The sequence below is a fragment of the Motacilla alba genome, chromosome 1A, assembly GCF_015832195.1.
Source record: "Motacilla alba alba isolate MOTALB_02 chromosome 1A, Motacilla_alba_V1.0_pri, whole genome shotgun sequence".
NCBI lineage: Eukaryota > Metazoa > Chordata > Aves > Passeriformes > Motacillidae > Motacilla > Motacilla alba.
This window is the reverse complement of record NC_052031.1, coordinates 34532456-34551141: the sequence shown is the minus strand read 5'-3', so window position 1 is coordinate 34551141 and position 18686 is coordinate 34532456. Positions and strand designations below refer to the sequence as shown.

Here is an 18686-nt window from a genome sequence, read left to right as displayed (position 1 = left end):
AAGACAACGAACCTTACCCTCTGAGCTTTTGCAAGTTCTTCTTTCAATCGCTCATAGCCCTTTTCTCTTACTTCCAGTACAGATGGGCTCCGTAAGTGAGATAAACTGTCTGTACTCAACCCAAAAATATCTTCATTTCCTTCAGCAACATCTGCTACTGTAGTACCCTGCAAAAACTCTCTCTCCACGTTATTGCTCTCCTTCCTGGCATTACTGTGATTGAATGACCCACTCTGGGGTCCAGAGGTAGAACAAAGTGCTGTGTCGGTAACATTGATGCTGTAAAGAAAGCAATATAATTTTTATTTATATAATACGTTAAGAGTAAGTACTTTAGAACTGGTGGTAGTGATGTTGAATATATAATTATGGACACAATTTAACAGTGCAACATTGTAAATAATATTAAAATTGTATCTTTAATCAAGCAAATAGTTTATTTGCAAAAAACAACAATTTAAATAAAAAGACACTTGGCATTTACCTGACACCTGATACTTCTCCACAATTCAGTTGTCTGGGAGATGAATAAACAGGTTGTGTAGGAAGGTCAGAAACATTTAATGCATTGGGTTGGATTGGTGTGGACACAACAGAAGGATGTGGTCGGTAGATTACACTGGGTGAGGTAGTTTGTTCCTGAGTCCCTGGCTCATTTACTCCAAGAAGATCCGGGGTAGTAGGCGAAGCGAGGTTCACTTCATGAAAGCCTTCCAAGGGGTCACTGGCCATAATAAAAGCCTCATTATATGAATACCTAAATGAAATAATCACATTATTGGAAAGTAAACAGGAAATACTTAAATATATCTGACAGCTATTTGAATTTTAAATATGTTCACTCAAACATGTTCAGAATACTTTGTGGTAGAATAGAAACTGTGGACTTCTCCAGCAAAAATACGAACTTCAACCAACAAAAATGGTTTTTCCCACCCATTGTACTGCTGAGTCCAGAAGATCTAACAGCAGACTCTGCACCTAAACGGGATGATGAAATCAAGAACATACTCTATATCATAAAACAATGTCATTCTTAATATAATCTAGAGCTGTTTCACATCAAAACAAATGCATTTCATTCAAAACAAATGTATTTCATTCATGAAAAAGGAGCAGACCTGGGAATCAGTGAAGAAAAAAAAAATTTCTAAACCTAGTACTTCCACTTTTCATCTCAATGAAGCAAATCTAGGACAGCAATCAGTGAACCTTTAAATAAATTACAGCCCATGGGGGTTTTGGCTGAATTACTCATCTGATCTTTTAACAGTTAACTGAAATGACAGACTTTGCTAATAAGATTTCTCATGAAGTATGATGGTATATATTTAATACACCACATGATTAAGTGAACATGACAATTGTGAACACGTATAACAAAAATATAGGTTAAAAGTACTATGAATTGGCAATTTCACTGACAATCTTTCAATTTATTTTTTAATTACATATGATTTTCATAGAATCAAGAGAAAACACATGATTTTTACAAGTCCTAATTTCCAGCAATTTCTCAGAGATGACAAAAATCTTTGCATAATTCAAAACTGTATGTTGGAAGAAGTATGAAGAAATTTGTGAAGGAATTACTTAGCACTGATTATTCACTGGAAAAAAAAATCACCTTTTCCACGTTACATAAACACAGAAGAGAGAAAGTGCTCAAAAAGTTACCTAATGTGCAAAAAAAATCTAAACAAAATAATACACTGTATTTTACTGAGAAAGTTGCTTGGATCCTACCCTTGAAAAGACAAGGCAGGAAGAAGATCTAGAAAGATCATGGTCATAACCATGAACAGACGATGCCATCACCTTACATGTACATCTGCTTCATTGGCTACTTCACAAAACACACAGGAAGACATCAAGAACAGAATCCCAAAACTACATATGAAATAATGTTTTAGTTAAATTAAGACTTTCTGGTTGCCTTAAACTACTCAAAACTGTTCTGCATCTTAAGGACTAGGGTGTGTATACACCAGTGTGGAACACAGAGCTTTGCCACATCAGCAGGTACATGTGGGAGAAATTCAACCATTCAGACAGCAAGAATATGTTAACTGATCAAAAAAAAGAAAAAAAGGAAATTTAAAAAAAGAAAAGAAAAAATCCACCCCCCTCTAAGAAACTTAAGGGACAAAAAGCACCTTACATGAACAAAAAGGAATGGTTTTGTTTTGGGTTCCTTTTCTGTAGAAAATTTTATGCAGAAATTTGTTTTACTTTAAACTATCAAGAGCAGTTGCACAAATATGATTTACACAGAAAAACACTTGGGGCTTTGAAGCTTTCCTATAACAGAGATGAAAAGCTTATTTCTGAGTTTAAGCAAATTTGGTAAATATTGCTATTTGTTTTCCCTACAGTTCTTAACTATTAGAAGCCTTATAATTACACGCTCTACATGATGGTAAAGCCTGTCAAGTAGACAAATTAAAATGAAGGAACTGACACAGCTACAGGACATTTCTTCGAAGTTTACTTTCAATAATGTTTTCAGCTCTACAGTGCAATTATTACATAATTGTTTTACATTTAATAAGCTAAAATACTGTCATCTTTATAGTTCATCACACCAGCTGAAAAATATCCATCTCACAGATCTCAAAGTCAGGGTCACATCTAAACAAACAGTTTCCCTTTCTTTGTTCCCTTGTTCCCCGTCCTCTTCTTCGACCACCAAGCCAGCCGTACCCAGCACCACTATACTGGCAACAATACCAACCTGCCACTTAAAATTCCCAATATTTTTGATTCCAGTCTTCACAACTAACAAAAGACACAGGATCTGAACATGGATGCAGAACGGCTGCCTGGATGCCTTGTCTTTTCTACAGCACCTAGGTAAGTGCACCCAAATCCACACAACAGAAGCAGAAATTGAGACCCACCTGAGACCAAAACAGGACACGCTTCTGCCACGTACTCCCTGCTGTTGGCTAGTTTCTATTTCAAGTTTGAAAGATGCTAGTCATTGCTAGTTACTCTTAAAACTCACAGTCTGCCTTGATATTCAGTAGAGATATCATGGAACTTCATATCACCAGTATCACTGGCTGAACTTTGCTATGCAAGGTTGTTTTCAAAGAACTGTTTTTTAAAAAAATACTACTTAGCCTTTTCCAATAATAAAAAAAAAGGGCTCAAGGAAAGCCTAAAATTTCATTGGTTTTTAATTTATTTTACTATTTCTGTACAAATATTAGAGCTGTCTGTTTGGAGCAAATACTTCAAGTACACAGGGTAAGCAACAGCACCATTTCATACATCTGTGATAACAACACAAATTCGTCTACGTGCTGAAGCCTAGAAGCCCATGCTGGCTCACATAGAGAAAAAACAATTGAAAGTCTACTTATTATCTCTCAAATATTCAAATGCACTTCTACCTGTCCCTCTGGACCATCACATCAATTTACCCTGGCAAAATAATATGTTCAGGGAATGGATGGGAGGAATCTATCCTACCTACATGGTCCCACTCCTCTAAGAAATGTTCCACTTAATTCTTTTCTATGGCTTTTCCACCCAATCTGCCTGTATCCTGCAATACTTCTAACAGTAAAAAAAAAAGAAAGAGCCCAAACCAAAAAGATTAGGATATTTTTAATAAAAGACTATCACTCTGCTTATGCATTAAATATTGACCTCAGCCTAAACAGCAAATAAATCCCTGCGTAACTTCTCAGCTATCCAAAAACAAGCTCTTTGATACAGGAAGTAAAAAAGTTTAAAAAGATATAAAGTTATTCCTGAAAGAGCTGAAAATAAAGTCCCTCAGCTATAATTTTCCCATAGCCTGTCAAATGGGCACTCATAAGCAAACCATCTGTGTAAAACACTTCCCAGTCACAACTTTTTTCTTTCCTAAGATTACTTCTCACTAGGCAGAAGCTGGGTACACCACCCAGACAAGACAAAGGAGCCCATATTAAGTATCTCAATTTCAAGACTCACCAACACCATTCTGAAGACACGTTACACATTCACGAAACCAAACATAGATGCAAAAAGCCAGGTGGTTGTAAAACTAAAAGCACTCTCTTGGGAAAGAACTCTTCAAAGTAGTGGCAACCGAAAGGAGAAGGATTAAAAATGCACATTAAATTTCAGTGTCATTAAAGATTAGAGGCTTCCTAAAGGCTTGCAGAAGGATTCATATTATCGACTAAGGCAGCGATGAACAGCCTTGCTGTGAAGGAACATGAGCAAATGGTAAGCTGAGAGCTTCACCAGGAGCCAAGCTGACTGTGTGCAAAAAAACCCACACACTGTTGACACAGCACTCTTTAGTAGTAATTCTGCTACTGTGAACAAAAGCTGATTTCAGGGTAGCACACATTTTAAATAAAATCATTCATTTTCTTAGTACTTCTTCTACCACATTAATACAAGGTGAAGGCTTGGAATCACATTAGTGCCTACTAAATGTGATTATTTTTTTCTTAGTTGATACTATGCAATTAGCATCACATAAAAATGTCAAGTACTGTAATAAATCAGGATAAAACAACAAAATAATTCATTTCCTTATGCTTTCATCTGGAAATAATGCAAATTTGGAAGGAGCTGACAAATGTCGCTTTTTATTACCTCTTTGCTGCCACACCTCTTTGCTGACTAACCACAACTACATGAGGGAAATATGCTCAAATCTGTTATTTTGTCTAATGGTAAACTAAAATGTACTACAAAGAAACCAGTTTAACAACAGTTGGTTCAACACTTCCTAAAGCTTCTAACAGAAATTAAAAACCACAAACATTTTTAACAGCAGTCAAATCAAAACGCTTCACCTAATTTTTCTGTTATAACTCTAAGTGGGGTTTAACTACTTGACTGAATCAAAGCACTCAATAACTAAATACTAAAAAGCTCCCTGAAAGGCAGGAAGTAATTAAGGTTTCTTTCCTTTTGAAAAAAAAATTGTTGAAAACCACCTACTACAAACTCTGGAGTTTGTCTTTCACAGATTGCTTTTGAATACCGGACACTTCAAAGATAACAACTCTGAACAATCTCCTGACTGCTACAGTCCATTTAAAAGCAACGGCAACACCTAACATTTCACACATCAGTAATCTCAGTTTTAGCTTTAACAGTAAAATAGTACAATCATAACAGAATGGCTACCTGCTCGAGTAGGAAGAAAAACAAAATCCCTTAAGGAAGAAAGTTAACACCTCTAAACATTTTCACCTAGAGCAAATTCTAGTTAGTATTTATCAAAAGAATGTGCCCATTAGCCACTGTGGTTTAACCTCGACACAGCAGGCCTTTAATACATAACTGAGTCTCAAAGACTTCATTTATTAGACTCCAACGTCTGCTTCAGCTGATTTGGGAGGGGTCTGGAAAGCGGATTTTTACTCAAAATGACTGCCATTAGCCCACTGGGCCTGCATTCTTCTCTGTCGGTTTAGAGGAAAAAAAATTCAAATATGTGGCATTACAGAGCCTGGAATATAAAATGGTTTAAACTCTAAAGAACTCAGTAGGGAATCAAGAATAGTGGATTAATGAACACCTTTTAGACAAGCAGTTCAGTTAAGTACTGCTATTTCAAAACTATCAGTGCAAATAGCTGGTTTAAAATTTAAGTTGTTGTAGGGCATATACGGGCAATAATTTCAAGTTCAAAACTAATTCAATTACATCTATCCAGTACAAGATATTCAAGAGATGTAGACACAGGACAAAATGTGGTAAATTTTCTTCCTAAACTGTTTTATATTTAAGCTTAGCCAGAGAGTTCAAGCAACTTTAAATACCACTATCAATGCCAGCTGACTGCATGAACACACTTCAATATTGGGCATAGGAATTCCTTTAAGGTTTGCAAAAAATAATTCCTAAAATCTTGTAATTGCGATAGAAATTTCTTCTCCAGGAACCCAAAACAAAGCTTTTTTTTTTTTTTTTTTTTTTTTTGTTTTGTTTTGTTTTGTTTTGTTTTGTTTTTTGAGCCAGTAGAATGAGAAAAGAAAGTACTGGACTACTCCAGTCTTTACACATTCTACTTCTATTTTCAAATGACCTCACATAATGTATTTACCAAAAATGACAAATTAGGCAAGACAGTAAATGGAAGGTAAGGTGTAAGTTCAGCACGTTTACAGAATTTAACAACTAGCAGAAACACACTTGGTTTAAGTGAGAATATTTTTCTGCATTCCCTCTAGTGTTGTCATTGAATACTATGATGTGGGTCTATTTTTACTCTCACTTTATGCCTTGAAAACACTATTTTGCACAGTTTTAAAAGAAACACAGTCTACTTGATAGCAAGATTTTATGAAGTTACAAGGATTTTTGTTTTGATGACCTGCTGATAAAAAAAATCTCTTTTAAAAACTTTTTTTTAGGTATATCTTCAACTAGAAAAATATAGGTACAGACAGCAAGTGTCTCTCTTACAGGAACAAGCAGCACAGAAGATTCAATGACCTATATTTATGAAGTGCTTGTGAAACTTATAAATAAACATGGTTTAGAGTCTGGTAGATAGTACACCTCTTACTAGAGTGAAAAGTCAGAGCTTTGCAAAGGCAAACTTTCATTGTAAACAAACATTCAAAGAATGCTGTCCTGTTAACAAAGACTCTCAAACCAAGTTAATTAAAGTGAAAATATGACTCTCTTTGCAGTTCCTGCTCTTTTTAAAGCCGAGCGTTTTTCTGCCTTATCTTGGAAACAATGTCACAAGCGCATCTCAGGTTTAAACCTGATCACAATGACTGTAGTGTCATTCTTGCCAAGACTTGGACCTAAAGACCCTCTCGTTTTCAGTTAACACTGAAATTATTCAGTAAGTAAACTTAAACTTCAGTAAAATTACCATGAATTTCCTGACATTGCACCTGCAAATGCATTTAAAGAAATATTTTCTTAATTTACTAAAAAATTGTTAGTGTATTAGTGCTAATAAAGTCTCTAATACAAGTCTTGACAGGTTACAGTAAGACAATATTTTCCATGCCATATTAAAAAGGGTCTTAAAAATAAAAATCCAAAGTACGCATCTCCTTTCTGAGAAAATCCATAAACCTAAGTGGAACAGTGAGTGACCATCTCATTTGGTATTTTACATGAATTTTTAAACCAAATCAATAACAGCTATGAAGAAAGCTGCAGTCTATAATCAAAATGCTTCTTGTGACTGTTTGGTTCTCCTATGGAAAAAAAATTCCCCTTTAAAATATAGCATAACAAGATGGATATTCCAGTCGCAGCTGTGAGGTGCACTCCCATTTGTTATTTATTAAAAGCATAATGAGAACAGTAAATTATTTATCCTTCTTTGCTCACTAGGTAACATTAACCAAGCACAACAGATGAACGACTGCCAAGAGACAAATACAGAAGGCCAAACTTTAACCCTTCCAAAAACTATTTAAACAGATCTATAGTAGAAAGAACAATAAAAATATTAAAGCAACAAGATTTCAGGTTTTGCCCTACAGTGAGGAATACAAATATTTGAACAGATGGTAGCTGCCAATACATAATTCTAGTCTGAATAACCTTACATCTGCTTCAAAAGAGAAGCTGATAATTTCAGTTACAGCAAGTCTATATAGGAGTAATTATTTTATCTATTTAGATAAGTGGTTTTGAGACTTCCTAAGAACATGCTTAAAAAGGAATGCAGCAAACAAAGCATGCAACATAACCCTTAGTATATTATCTGCAAACAAAACAGAGAACACTTTCAAATTCATGAAAACACTGTAACTTTTTGTCAGCAAGACAAACTCTGAGGGTATCATGAAGGCTTTGGTCACTCTGTTCTCCTACTTCCAAAGCCCTGTGACCCTCGGGGACGTACTGGAGCATCAGCACTCTGGCAGCACAAATTTCTGCACAGCTCATCTCTTGAAATCAACTTGTAGCAAAATTTACTTTCTGAGCCTTACTGTCCAACATAACTACATTAGAAATTAAGGCAAAGTAAAATATGCTACTTAGCTACTTCAGCTTACGAGACCACTTATCGGCGACTAAGTATGGCCCTCACTATTGCTCGACAGACCATAAAGCAGCCACAAAACTACAGGCGAGCGCAGCCCCACTGTCCCACAGCGCGGAACGCCACTCGGGCCCCTGCCCACGCTGCTCTGGCACCCCTCGAGGGGGCCGAAATCTGCGAACCCCCAAGGGGCCCTGCCCGGCCCGCCCCCCGCTTCTCTCTCTGCCCCTCTCGGCGCTCTCCCCGGGTCCGCACCTGCCGCCCCGCCGGCCGAGAGCTCTGCGAGCGGAGGCGAAGCGTTCAGCACCAGCTCAGCTTCTTCTCGCCTCCCTCCTCTCCTCGTCTCGGTCACCGCCGCCGGGCCGCCCTTCCCCTCGGGCCCCGCACAGGCGCTACCTGGGGAGCACGGCAGCTGCTCCGAGCCGCCGGCCCCGGCGATGCGATGGCTCTTTGTCCGCCGACGCTGCCACCCCAGGGGCAGGAGCTCCCGGCGCTTCCCGGGGTGATCCCTGAGAACAACTTTTGCCCAGTTTTGCCTTCGACCGAGGCTGGACTCGGGGACAAGCGCATCCCTGCCGCCGACTGCCCCTTCCGTGCCCACGCAAGCCCCGACGGATCCGGGGACGCCCTCCCGCCGCAGACGGGCACAGCGGCATGGCCCGGGCCGTCACCTGTCCCCACGTTCTTCCGGACAGAGTCCCACAGCCGCCACAACCAGCCCGCGCCCGGTCACGGCGCCCCGGCTAAAGGCAGCGCTCCCCGGCGGCGCCTGCTCCGCCCGCCTGGGCACAGGCTCCCGGAGACGCGTCGGCGGGCAGGTGCAGCCGCACTAGCGGGGAGCCACAGCCCGAGCAGCCACCCCACGCCCCCACTGGCGGAGCCGGAGCCGGAGCCGGAGCCGGGGCCGGGGCCGGGGCCGCGCAGCCCCCGCCGCACGTACCTGCCGAGCCTCGAGAGAGGAGCGGCCGCCGCCGCCGCCGCGTCCCCTCAGCCGACCTGCGGGGCCGGGCCGCGCATGCGCGGCGCGGCGCAGCGGCCGCAGCGGGGCGGGGGGCAGGTGTGCGCGGCCCCGCTGCCGCCCCCTAGCGGCGGGGCGGGGTGACCTCCGTGAGGGGAGCGGCGCGGCGGCGGGAGGAGGAACGGGCCGGGCCCGCGGGGCCGCCGCTCGTCACCGCGCCCCAGAGTTAAACGCTGACACATCGCTGCTCTCCGGGCACAGGCGAGCGCCGGGCTGTTAGAGTGTCCTGTTGCCGCGAAATACACAAGGAGATTAATAATTCTGTGTTTAATGGTATGCAGTAACAAAGGCGCGGGATTGCACAATTGAAAATGAGAAAATGAGAATATGCCAGGTGGTTATCCAGCAATTTTCATTCATGGGGCATGCGCTGCTCCAAATCAGTTTCCAAGCCTCCCTAATGTATTTATAATTTCATAATTAAAGACTGAACTGTACACACAAAATTCTGAAATGAGGCCACATACAGAGCTATAAAAGGCCTCACTTGCTAAGGAGAGGTGTTTTTCCAGCTCCAGTACTTTGACAAAGAGCAATTACTACTATGTCTCATCTGGGCTTGCCCTAAGCCATCCCTGTTGCCACCCTGACACAAGCATGGGACTTAGTGCACTTGAAGTCCTGGTCTGTACCGTTCTGTGTGTCTGTGTCTTAAAGATAATAGGCAAAATGTTATAAAGCTGCTACAAATAAGACTCCATTTCACCACTGGTCTGATTACAGTGCCAAAAAAATATGTTTCAAATGACAGCAGTATTAGCTGGACCATGTACTTTCCTTGCTGTTAGTGCCACTGAACTGAATGCTGTGCTGCGTGGTGAGGAACTTGAGCAAAAAACTAAGGTAAACAAGACCTTGTCCCATTCATCTGTTAAGGAATCTAGGCTGCATTCCAGTCAATAATTGAAACTTTAATTATCTTGACAGCTTTCCACTGAATGTGAAAGAATCCTGTTTGGCCAGTCCTGCAGGACATAGCCACAGACAAATATTGTTCTCTGTGGCACATTCCCCATGACATCCACCAAGCAAAGTTCATTGAGAGCAAAAGAATATGCAAAGATGACGTCCAAAGGCAAATATATCAATGCCGTTCCTCATAAAGTAAAAATACAGTACCTACAAATGCATACTTTCCAGTATGTAAATCTACATTGACTACAATGGGGCTCAGGCAGATAAATGGCTACAAAAAGTCATCACCTATAGCTTTTCTGGAAGCAATCTGAAAACCAAAAAACCAAAGTGCCAGAAGTGGAATATTCAAACAGCAGTATAACTTAAAGTTTGTTATAAAACCCCAAAAGAGCAGAGATGTTCAGTATAAGGACCTTGAACTCCAAATTATTTAATTTGCTAATATTGACATGGGATAGAATCCAGGCAGTGCTATCAGAATACAGGTTTGACAAATTAGAAGATGCATCAGAAATTTATTAAAAACATGATTGCAAAAGAGATGACAAGTGGAATCATAAGTTGAAAACAACCTATTAAGACATAGTAAACCAACAAGAGTCTATAATTAGGATCTGTAATCCTATAGTCCTTAATCCTGTACAATGCCTGTGCTTATCATGACAGTCTGCTGTCTTAACCAGATTAGACATCTTGCATTTCAAGAAATAAAAGCAATACAGTTCCAAAGACATTTGACTGCTAAAATTAATCACCAACAGATTTATTTTGTCAAAGTACTCCTGTATTTTGTTGTGTGTAATACTTTAAAGAGTCAGGCGGCAACAAACCACAGAAAGCATAATTTACATGGATAAATTAAAAAGCTAAAATAAATTGAATAAATAAATTGAATTAAATCCAGAGTCATAAATAAGAGGAGTCTTTTGTGTGGGGCTAGGGGAAAAGAAAAAGATATTTTTAAAGAGTGTTTTTATCCAGCCCTTCTTTGCTCCTTCCTGAGCTGCACATCAGTGTCAGGGCAGAGCTAGTCCTCCAGGCATCATGGACTGAGAGCCAAGGTCTCAGTTGCAGCCAAGAGCAGAGCCAGGTGGCGATAGCAACAAGCTTTGCCATACACCAGTGACCATCACCCAGGGTGAGATGTCAAATCAAGTCCAGGATCCATTCAGCAAGTCTTGTCAGGAAGAGCAGGAAGCAGTACTGGAGACATGTGTGACCTGTGTGCAGACCTACACCTGTAATGTAAGGAAGAATCATCCAAGACAGACTCACACACGACAGTACACTTTGTCTGTTTCTTTTGAGTGTGGTCAAATGCCCCAGATCAAAAATTCCCATTCTCCAGCTAGATAGAACACTGAATAGGTATCTTGGCACAGACTTGGCTGGAGCAATCTATATACTAAAAACTTAGTCTTGACTTGTGTAGCTTGTCTCCAGTCATACTGATGGAAGGTGTGATAAAAATCACTGCAAACAGTTCCTGCACTGCACAGAGTCCCCCTGAACTGCAGCTCTGTCTGTCAATATCTTCTGTCACATTTGAACCATCTGTCTGAGAGACTGTATCTTCAAATGTGGTTGTTTCCTTTCCTAATAGCTACAGTCCACTCAACCGAAGAAACCTGTTGCAGGGAGGAGAAAACTGAAGAGACAAAGGGCTTTTGTTCTGCAGAAGATAGTTTCAGACCATGGCAGAGCTCTCTCTTGAAGGCAGAATTGCTGCAGGACTTCAGAAAAAACAAGTGTGTAGTTTTTCTTTGATCTGAATTTAGTTAAAGTTTCTCATCTCCACACACAAGCACAAGTGCCAGCTAATGTAATTTTTCCCCCTAAAGGTTGGGAGGAGTTAAAGAAAGAGGTGGTTGTTCTCTTTGTAGAAGATGTTTAAGTGTTTAGTAGAGGAGGATGACCCAGCAATGTCATGAATAAATAAAGCAAATAAAATTTGAAATCTCACTTTCTCCTTGCTTATGGTACCTTCTTACTTGTTTATTTTATTTTTCTTTTTTTAATATTGAATGAACTGTGCTTATTACCTCCCTTTTTTCAAGGTGTTACAAAACAATAAACTCAAGAAAGCCAAAGGATAAATCTATTAATAACAGTCATACATGCATTGAAACCCCATAGTACAGTGAGGAAAAAAAAAAAAGAATGATCCACTATATACAAAAAAAAAAAAAAAGGTGCAGAGACTGTAAGTCTTATCTATTTTAGAAATTTCCCCCCAACCCTTTCTACTAGCTCAGCTGAACCAGTGCTAGCAGTACTGGGAACTGTAGTTCCCCACTCAGGCATATTTCTTCAGTGTTTAGCTAACCATTTTGAAAGCAAATCCAATTGGTACATTGGCATAAATAAGCTTCCAGCTGACTGGAGCCCTAAGACTTACCTCTATGCTGCCCTCCCTGTCCAACTAATTAGAATGTTAAAACTGGTGAGGTCTGTGTTATTTTTCAAATCTACCCACTAAAAAAAGGCCCAGAATAACAGAAAATAAGCAGAATTTATATTAACTGCCCCTGAAGCTCTTTCTCAAAACGTCCAATGGTGAAAAACAGAACAGCCTCCCTAAGCAGTACATTCCAGTGCTGAACTACCCTTGGAGTTACAAGTATCTTCCAAAGTCTAACCTCATCGCCTGTGCTGCAGTGTAGAAGGTGTAACAAGCTTATCTCAGTGAATACAGGAAGCAGCAATCTTCAGGGCATCTGATAGCATCATCTATACCCTCAATTTTGTCAAAGAATAAACAATTATTTTAATCTTTCCTCAAAGGTGATGTTTTTTAGACCTCCAATTATTTTTATTGTTCTCGCTGGGTTTCTTCCTGTGGTCTTTATCAGAACAGTGCTCAATTCCAGGCACAGCACTCCAGCTGAGGTCTGATGAGCACTGGCTTTAAGATATCACCCATCTGCTTATAGATCCCACCAAAGTTCCTTTGCTTTTTCTCTTATGGCAGCAGAACACTGCTTAACCAATCCTTCTCCAGCTGATGTATAACCTCACTTGTGAATTTTCTTCTATGTCCATTGATTCTTACTGAATTCTAATTTTGTTCTGAAAAAAAAAAGTTTAAGACCCTTCACATCTTGCAGATTTGATAAGTGCAGTCTATTCCATCAGCCAAGTCATTAATTAAAATACTGCATGTTATCAGATCCAGAATGCTCCTCTTGAAAAATTGACCTTCTAAAAACATGGTTTGAGTAGTTTATGGAGTAGTTTATGGAGTAAAACATGGAGTAGTTTATGCTGGACAGCATGCCCCTCCCTTTCTTATGAGATACCACATGAGGGAATTTCAAAAGCCTTAGCAAACTCTACCTGTATCACATGTATTGATTCTTTCCTATTTGTCTTCAAATAATGTGCTCAAATCATGCAACAAATATGTTGCAGCATCGAAACCTCAAACTGCTTTATAGTCTTCACCTCTGTTACCAATGTTATCACCTCTGTTGTGCGTGCACTAAATTAATGTCAGAAACAAGAACTTAAAATGACATCTAAAAAGGAAATACTCATTAAAGCCCTGTATTCATTAATTGAAAGTCAAGGCTTGAATACTAAAAAATATAAACTTGGCAAATAAATTGTTTTATACACAGCATATATCTATACACAACTGGCAGAACTCACTGACAAATATTAAAACAATGGCACATTCTTTACTGATTTAAAAAAAAAAAAAAGCAACACTGTTAAGGGAATACACAGAACACAGCCTAACCAAGGAATGTACAAATTAATAAAAATATAAATTCTTCATTAACTGTAAAATGACAAGGACTAAAAAGAAATTTCCCCTTCAAGCATGTTAGATTCCAGTTGCCCACTTTGACCGTAAGACTGATTCTGCAAACAAGCTGCCCAACTAGACAGATTCTGTTGTTGAATATGAAATAATAATACCTCTACATTTTTTGAAGGTGCTTATATATGTAGCAATACTAAACAGAAGAAACATAACAACTGAAATGGGCTTACCAACTTATGTAAGGACTGACATGTGGCTTCGTTTATCTTTAGAAGCAAGCCAGGGACGGATCCAGAGTGCGATTAAAAATAGTACAACGTGTTCATCCCTGGTTGGAAGACAGCAGAGAAACCTGAATTCAGAAATCAGAAAATAAAAATACAAAATAGATTTTCGCATGAAAGTTACCTTTCCAAAAATCCAAACAAACTTTGTAGCCCCAACAAATCTGTTGTTAAAACTCAAGAATTCTTTTACTTGATGACACTCCAAAAGCAGCTCCACAAATACTGAAACAGAAAAGCAGTGAAAGGCACCAGGGAAGAATTCAGAAATCCAGTATTTTATTCACAAGCCTGCTTTGGACCTTGGTACCTTATTTTTTCCATCTCTAAATGAAATTCATGAAACTTCTTCCTCCTTTCCCTTAACACATACTCTTGTGATAAAGTTTAAATAATTTTTCAAAGATGTTCATTCTTTCATACTGAAGTTGCTGTGAAAATGGAATATGTGGCTTTAATGAGCTGTTTTTTCTTTATTTTTGCTCAACAACAGAGATTCAAAATCAGAGTTCAGTCAAGCCTGCCAGTTATTGCTGAGTTGTGCTCTATGAGGTGAAGCTGATCTTATGGAGAAGTTTCTAGAGGTACCAACCATTTCCCTGTGTGACAGAAGTACCATTTTATTCACATTCTGTTTAGAGTTACCTTCTTGGTACAGGCATCACTCCACTGGGCATAGGAATGTGTCCCAGTTTAGAGTGGCCTTTTCTTCTCCTTGTCTTCTTCTGTCTTCTCCAGCTCAGGACACTCATGGTGCCAAGGCTCTGCAAGTTCAGTGCAGCAGAGGGGCATTTCTGAAAAGTAATCTGAGTTCTTTATGCAGTAGATGGTAAAAAATGCTTAAGTAGTATTGAAACCAGAGCAGTTTCGGTTGCACAAAAGAAAGGGATTACTATTACACTTCCCAAAGTGACCTTAAAAGTGCTAGGCCTCCCAGGAGTCTAGTCTCCAGTATCATATACATCTCTGTTACCTTGATTGGAAATGTTCTCTCACACTCACCGTGGTAGGAAACATTTTCTGTCACCTCATTAAAATAGTCAAAGCATGGATTTACCCAGAGGAGAGTGAAGGATAAATTCTCCAGCTAGCACCATTCAATGCCCGTGCATGTTCTGGGCCAGGCACTGGCTCAGCAGCAGCACAGAAAGCAGAGGGTTTGTTTCATCTGCTCTCGGCAAACTGATTGAACCCCATGTCTGGGGGAACAACAAGGCTTTAGGTGCTATTCAGGCAGTTTTTCTAAGTGAAAACTTGCAGAGAGCAGAGAATGAGAGGATTTGTTGACATTCAGGTGGAAATGATCAGACTTGTTGTCCATAGAAAAAGGTTAGTTGTTTATCTCTGTTGGTTCACTAAACATGCTATTCTTTTTCCTGCCTGCTACTTATTTTTTTACACTCTTTCTGGTTTTTCCCTCTTAAGCAATATGTAAAAAATGAACAAATGAAGTTCTGAGGGAAATGTGTGGCATTGAACTATGCAAGAGAGGAAGTTCGCTTTAATACAGGACTGGCAGGACCATCTGGCTGATGGAGTAAAGTCCTCAGTTTTATCCTTTTCATGTGTGAATTACTGCTGCTTTGAACACCAGAATGTATTATTAGGGTTCTTTGAAATAAAACTGGTTAAATAAGATAAAACTCATGTGAGTTGTTCCCTTTACAAGAAGAAATTAATGATGGTTAGCCATCTCAATGTAATCCTTTTTTATCACAAATGCCTATAATCCTATTCTCACAAATACAGCAACAACAACAATTCCGAATTCTTTCCAGATAGTAAGTAACACAAAAGAACTCACCTTTTCCAGACACATTTCCCTGGAAATGCTTTCCTGTTCTTAGTTGCTTTCTTGTTCTTGGATTCTCTTCTGTCTTATCTTTCCCTTTGTCTCTCATACAAGCAGATACTCCAACAAATCTCTCTGCCCAAGAGACAACTCAAGAAAATCCTCCATCCTTACAAGTCCCATTTGCATTTGCCAGTACCATGACTCTAAATTTTGGGTTGAGGTCCCCTTTAATTTGAATAGAGGAAATGAAGGGTGTACTTTCTCCAATCAGTTGCCGCACGGTTTAATCACACCTCTAGCAGTGTTATATAGGGTGAATTGCTCCACAGTTCTCTATCACTCATCATTACGTGGTGTTATTATCCTAAATAGTGCTCTAATCTGGATCATCATTCTTGTAGGTGGATTTTTATAAACACAAACCAAAATATAATCCCATTAAGAATTTCTCCAAATAAGCAAAGTTGTCCTTGTCAAATGGAAGAAACAGAATGGCTCAGTTGTAGTGTTATGTGTATTGTCCATTTTTACATACTATTTTTATTTTTGTTGTTGTTGTTGTTATTATATTTCCATGCAGGGCACGTGGGTCATCATTTGCTATTCTGAGATGTAACATCCCTCACACAAGACCCAGGCCATTAAGCCATAAAGAGCATGAGTTTATGTGGCTTCCAGTGATACCTCAAAAATCTTGACTAAGAGCACAAAAATGTCTGTTGTGCAAACAATGATGCATTATTAACTCTAATATGTATATAGTAAGTGAATATTTGTGATGCAAAGTAAACATTTAAATGGGAGAAAATGTTTGTCTATCTCTAATTTAACTGCCTGAGTAATGCAAGAGATATTAGTATATATTATGAAGCACAGACTATCAACTATCAGTACTCTTCTATGTCCAGAACAATACAAAATTTTGTTAACATAACTTCTACATTAAAAAGAAATTACTGTTTTGCAGCATCAGCATGTAAAAAAGAGAATGATTAAGCAAATGGCTGTGCAATCAGCTGCATTTTTAGGTAAGTAAAGAAATTGTCTAATATCTAACATTTGATAATGTGCAAGAAGTCTTGAAACCCAGGTTACATTGCAAAGTAAACTGATACTTCAGAAAAGCCAATTCATGGAGCAAGATCAAGCACCTCTCCTCCTGTGATTGCCTTTTAACCATTTAGTTTTCACTTAAACTGTGCTAGCATGTATTAAATAACCTACCCAGATTGTTTCAGATGAACATGATATGGAGCACTTTGGAGATATCAGTCATGAGAAAGCTCTCCCAGTCAATCCGGGCACTGGTTGTTGAATCCAGTTCCTGGACACCTTATTCCTGGATGCATTGTTGATCTCATCTTCTGTCTGATAAGTCCCATGGTGACATTGTGTGTCTGTGCCTTTTGCCAGTAAAAGGATTGTTGAGGCTGATAGGAGTCACAGTAATAATATTTTTAATAGCAAACTCAGCACTGCTGCATAACAAATGATGTTTATTTCATTACAAGGAAGTTGCAAAGCATAGTATTTTTGATTGCTGTTTTACAGAAGTCAGAGAATTAATCTGTCAGGACAGCGGTCTTTATCCTGCAGACAAATTCATTTGTAATCCTCTCAAGTATTCTACCATGTGACTTCAGGAGATAAAAGAGCCTCCTTTAAAGTATATTTCCATAACCCACATTGAGTGATGCTAAGTACAGTGGTATCTCTCCCACTAGATTAACTTTTAATTATTGCAATTTCTCTCATGAAAGAGACTGTAAGATAGCACAGCAAGTCTCTACACAGTCATTCTATGGACAGAGGACATTTTATGTCATTTTATGTTAATTTTTCTGATTTATTTAAGACAAGAATTCCAGCTAGTGAGAGTAAGTAGAAAAATATAGCAAAACTTAATATATTCTCATTTGAGAAAATCTGACAGTGGATTCTTTAATGCTGCTCTCTTCCCAACACTTAAATTATTCACTTCATTTCGATAAGAAAATTCTTTCGTGTTGTTCAGACCATATTTTAGCCTATTTTTTATGGCATTTCTTTGGATATTGGCATTATGTGATGTTGTTACAGATACTGAAGTGCTTGCTTGAAGCTTCGCTAGCACATGATATGTATTAATGTCTCTTCCAAAAATCTTCCAGTAAAAATGGGCTCAAAAATCAAGAGGAAAGAGAAGTCGAAAGCATAAATATATTAAATAACTTTTATTTTATGGATTTCTATCTGTTACACTCAGCTGTCTTGCTAAACATCCATGGATGATACTAGCAGAAACCTATCTAGTTACACAGCGCTAAAATGTTTTTGTCTCTTGTATGTGTTCAAAGTACATCAAGAGAAAATGAATGCAAAATACACCATTATCAGTGATCATTAGTAGAACTGCATATAGAAAGAAACTCCTGAAAACTATTTTTGTAGATGAAACTACATTTCCCTGGAGGGAAACAGAGGAAGAGAGGTAAAAACATTGCCTATCTTTGGAAATATCCTAAAGAAAATAGGGACACCATAGAGATAAAAAAGGAGCACTTCCTACAGAACCAGTCCTGATGGAGCTACACAGATGGAAACCTGTATTTATTTCTGCCTCTGAAAACACAGGAGCTCTAAATCTCATGTCTTCTGCAAAACAGCTCAGAGCCAGCGGAGCAGTCTCAGTCACTCCAATCTGCAGGAATACTGAAGAGCTGCCAGGAAAACCACCTGATACCCACTGACACATAGAGGTGCTATTATTTACCACTCAGTAAGACCAGCAAACTATTATGCTCAGCAAAGAAAAATGTTTTAGGTCTAAGTAATTATTTTCCCAGTGACCTTAAAATATCCCTGTTGTTAAGAATTTTCCTTGCACAGGGCAGTCTCTGTAATAGGATCAGGCAGTATGTTTCTCCATGCCAAGTCACTGAATG

General features: G+C 39.1%; 1 protein-coding gene across 3 annotated transcripts in view; it reads right to left on the bottom strand.

Annotated features, from left to right (window-relative positions):
• The window catches only part of LOC119708059 (RAB3A interacting protein), a 31749-nt gene extending 22734 nt beyond the window's left edge, over positions 1-9015 (bottom strand). For 2 of the 3 annotated variants that reach the window (XM_038153927.1, XM_038153929.1), the window contains exons 1-3: positions 8919-9015; positions 485-757; positions 18-279 (exon numbers count right to left, since the gene is read on the bottom strand). In XM_038153927.1, the coding sequence (XP_038009855.1) occupies positions 18-279; positions 485-732 (510 nt within the window). In that variant the 5' untranslated portion in view covers positions 733-757; positions 8919-9015. Of the gene's footprint in view, positions 1-17; positions 280-484; positions 758-8233; positions 8371-8918 lie in introns of those variants that run through there. The other variant, XM_038153928.1, reaches the window with a different exon arrangement.
• Between the last annotated feature and the right edge of the window lie 9671 nt (positions 9016-18686).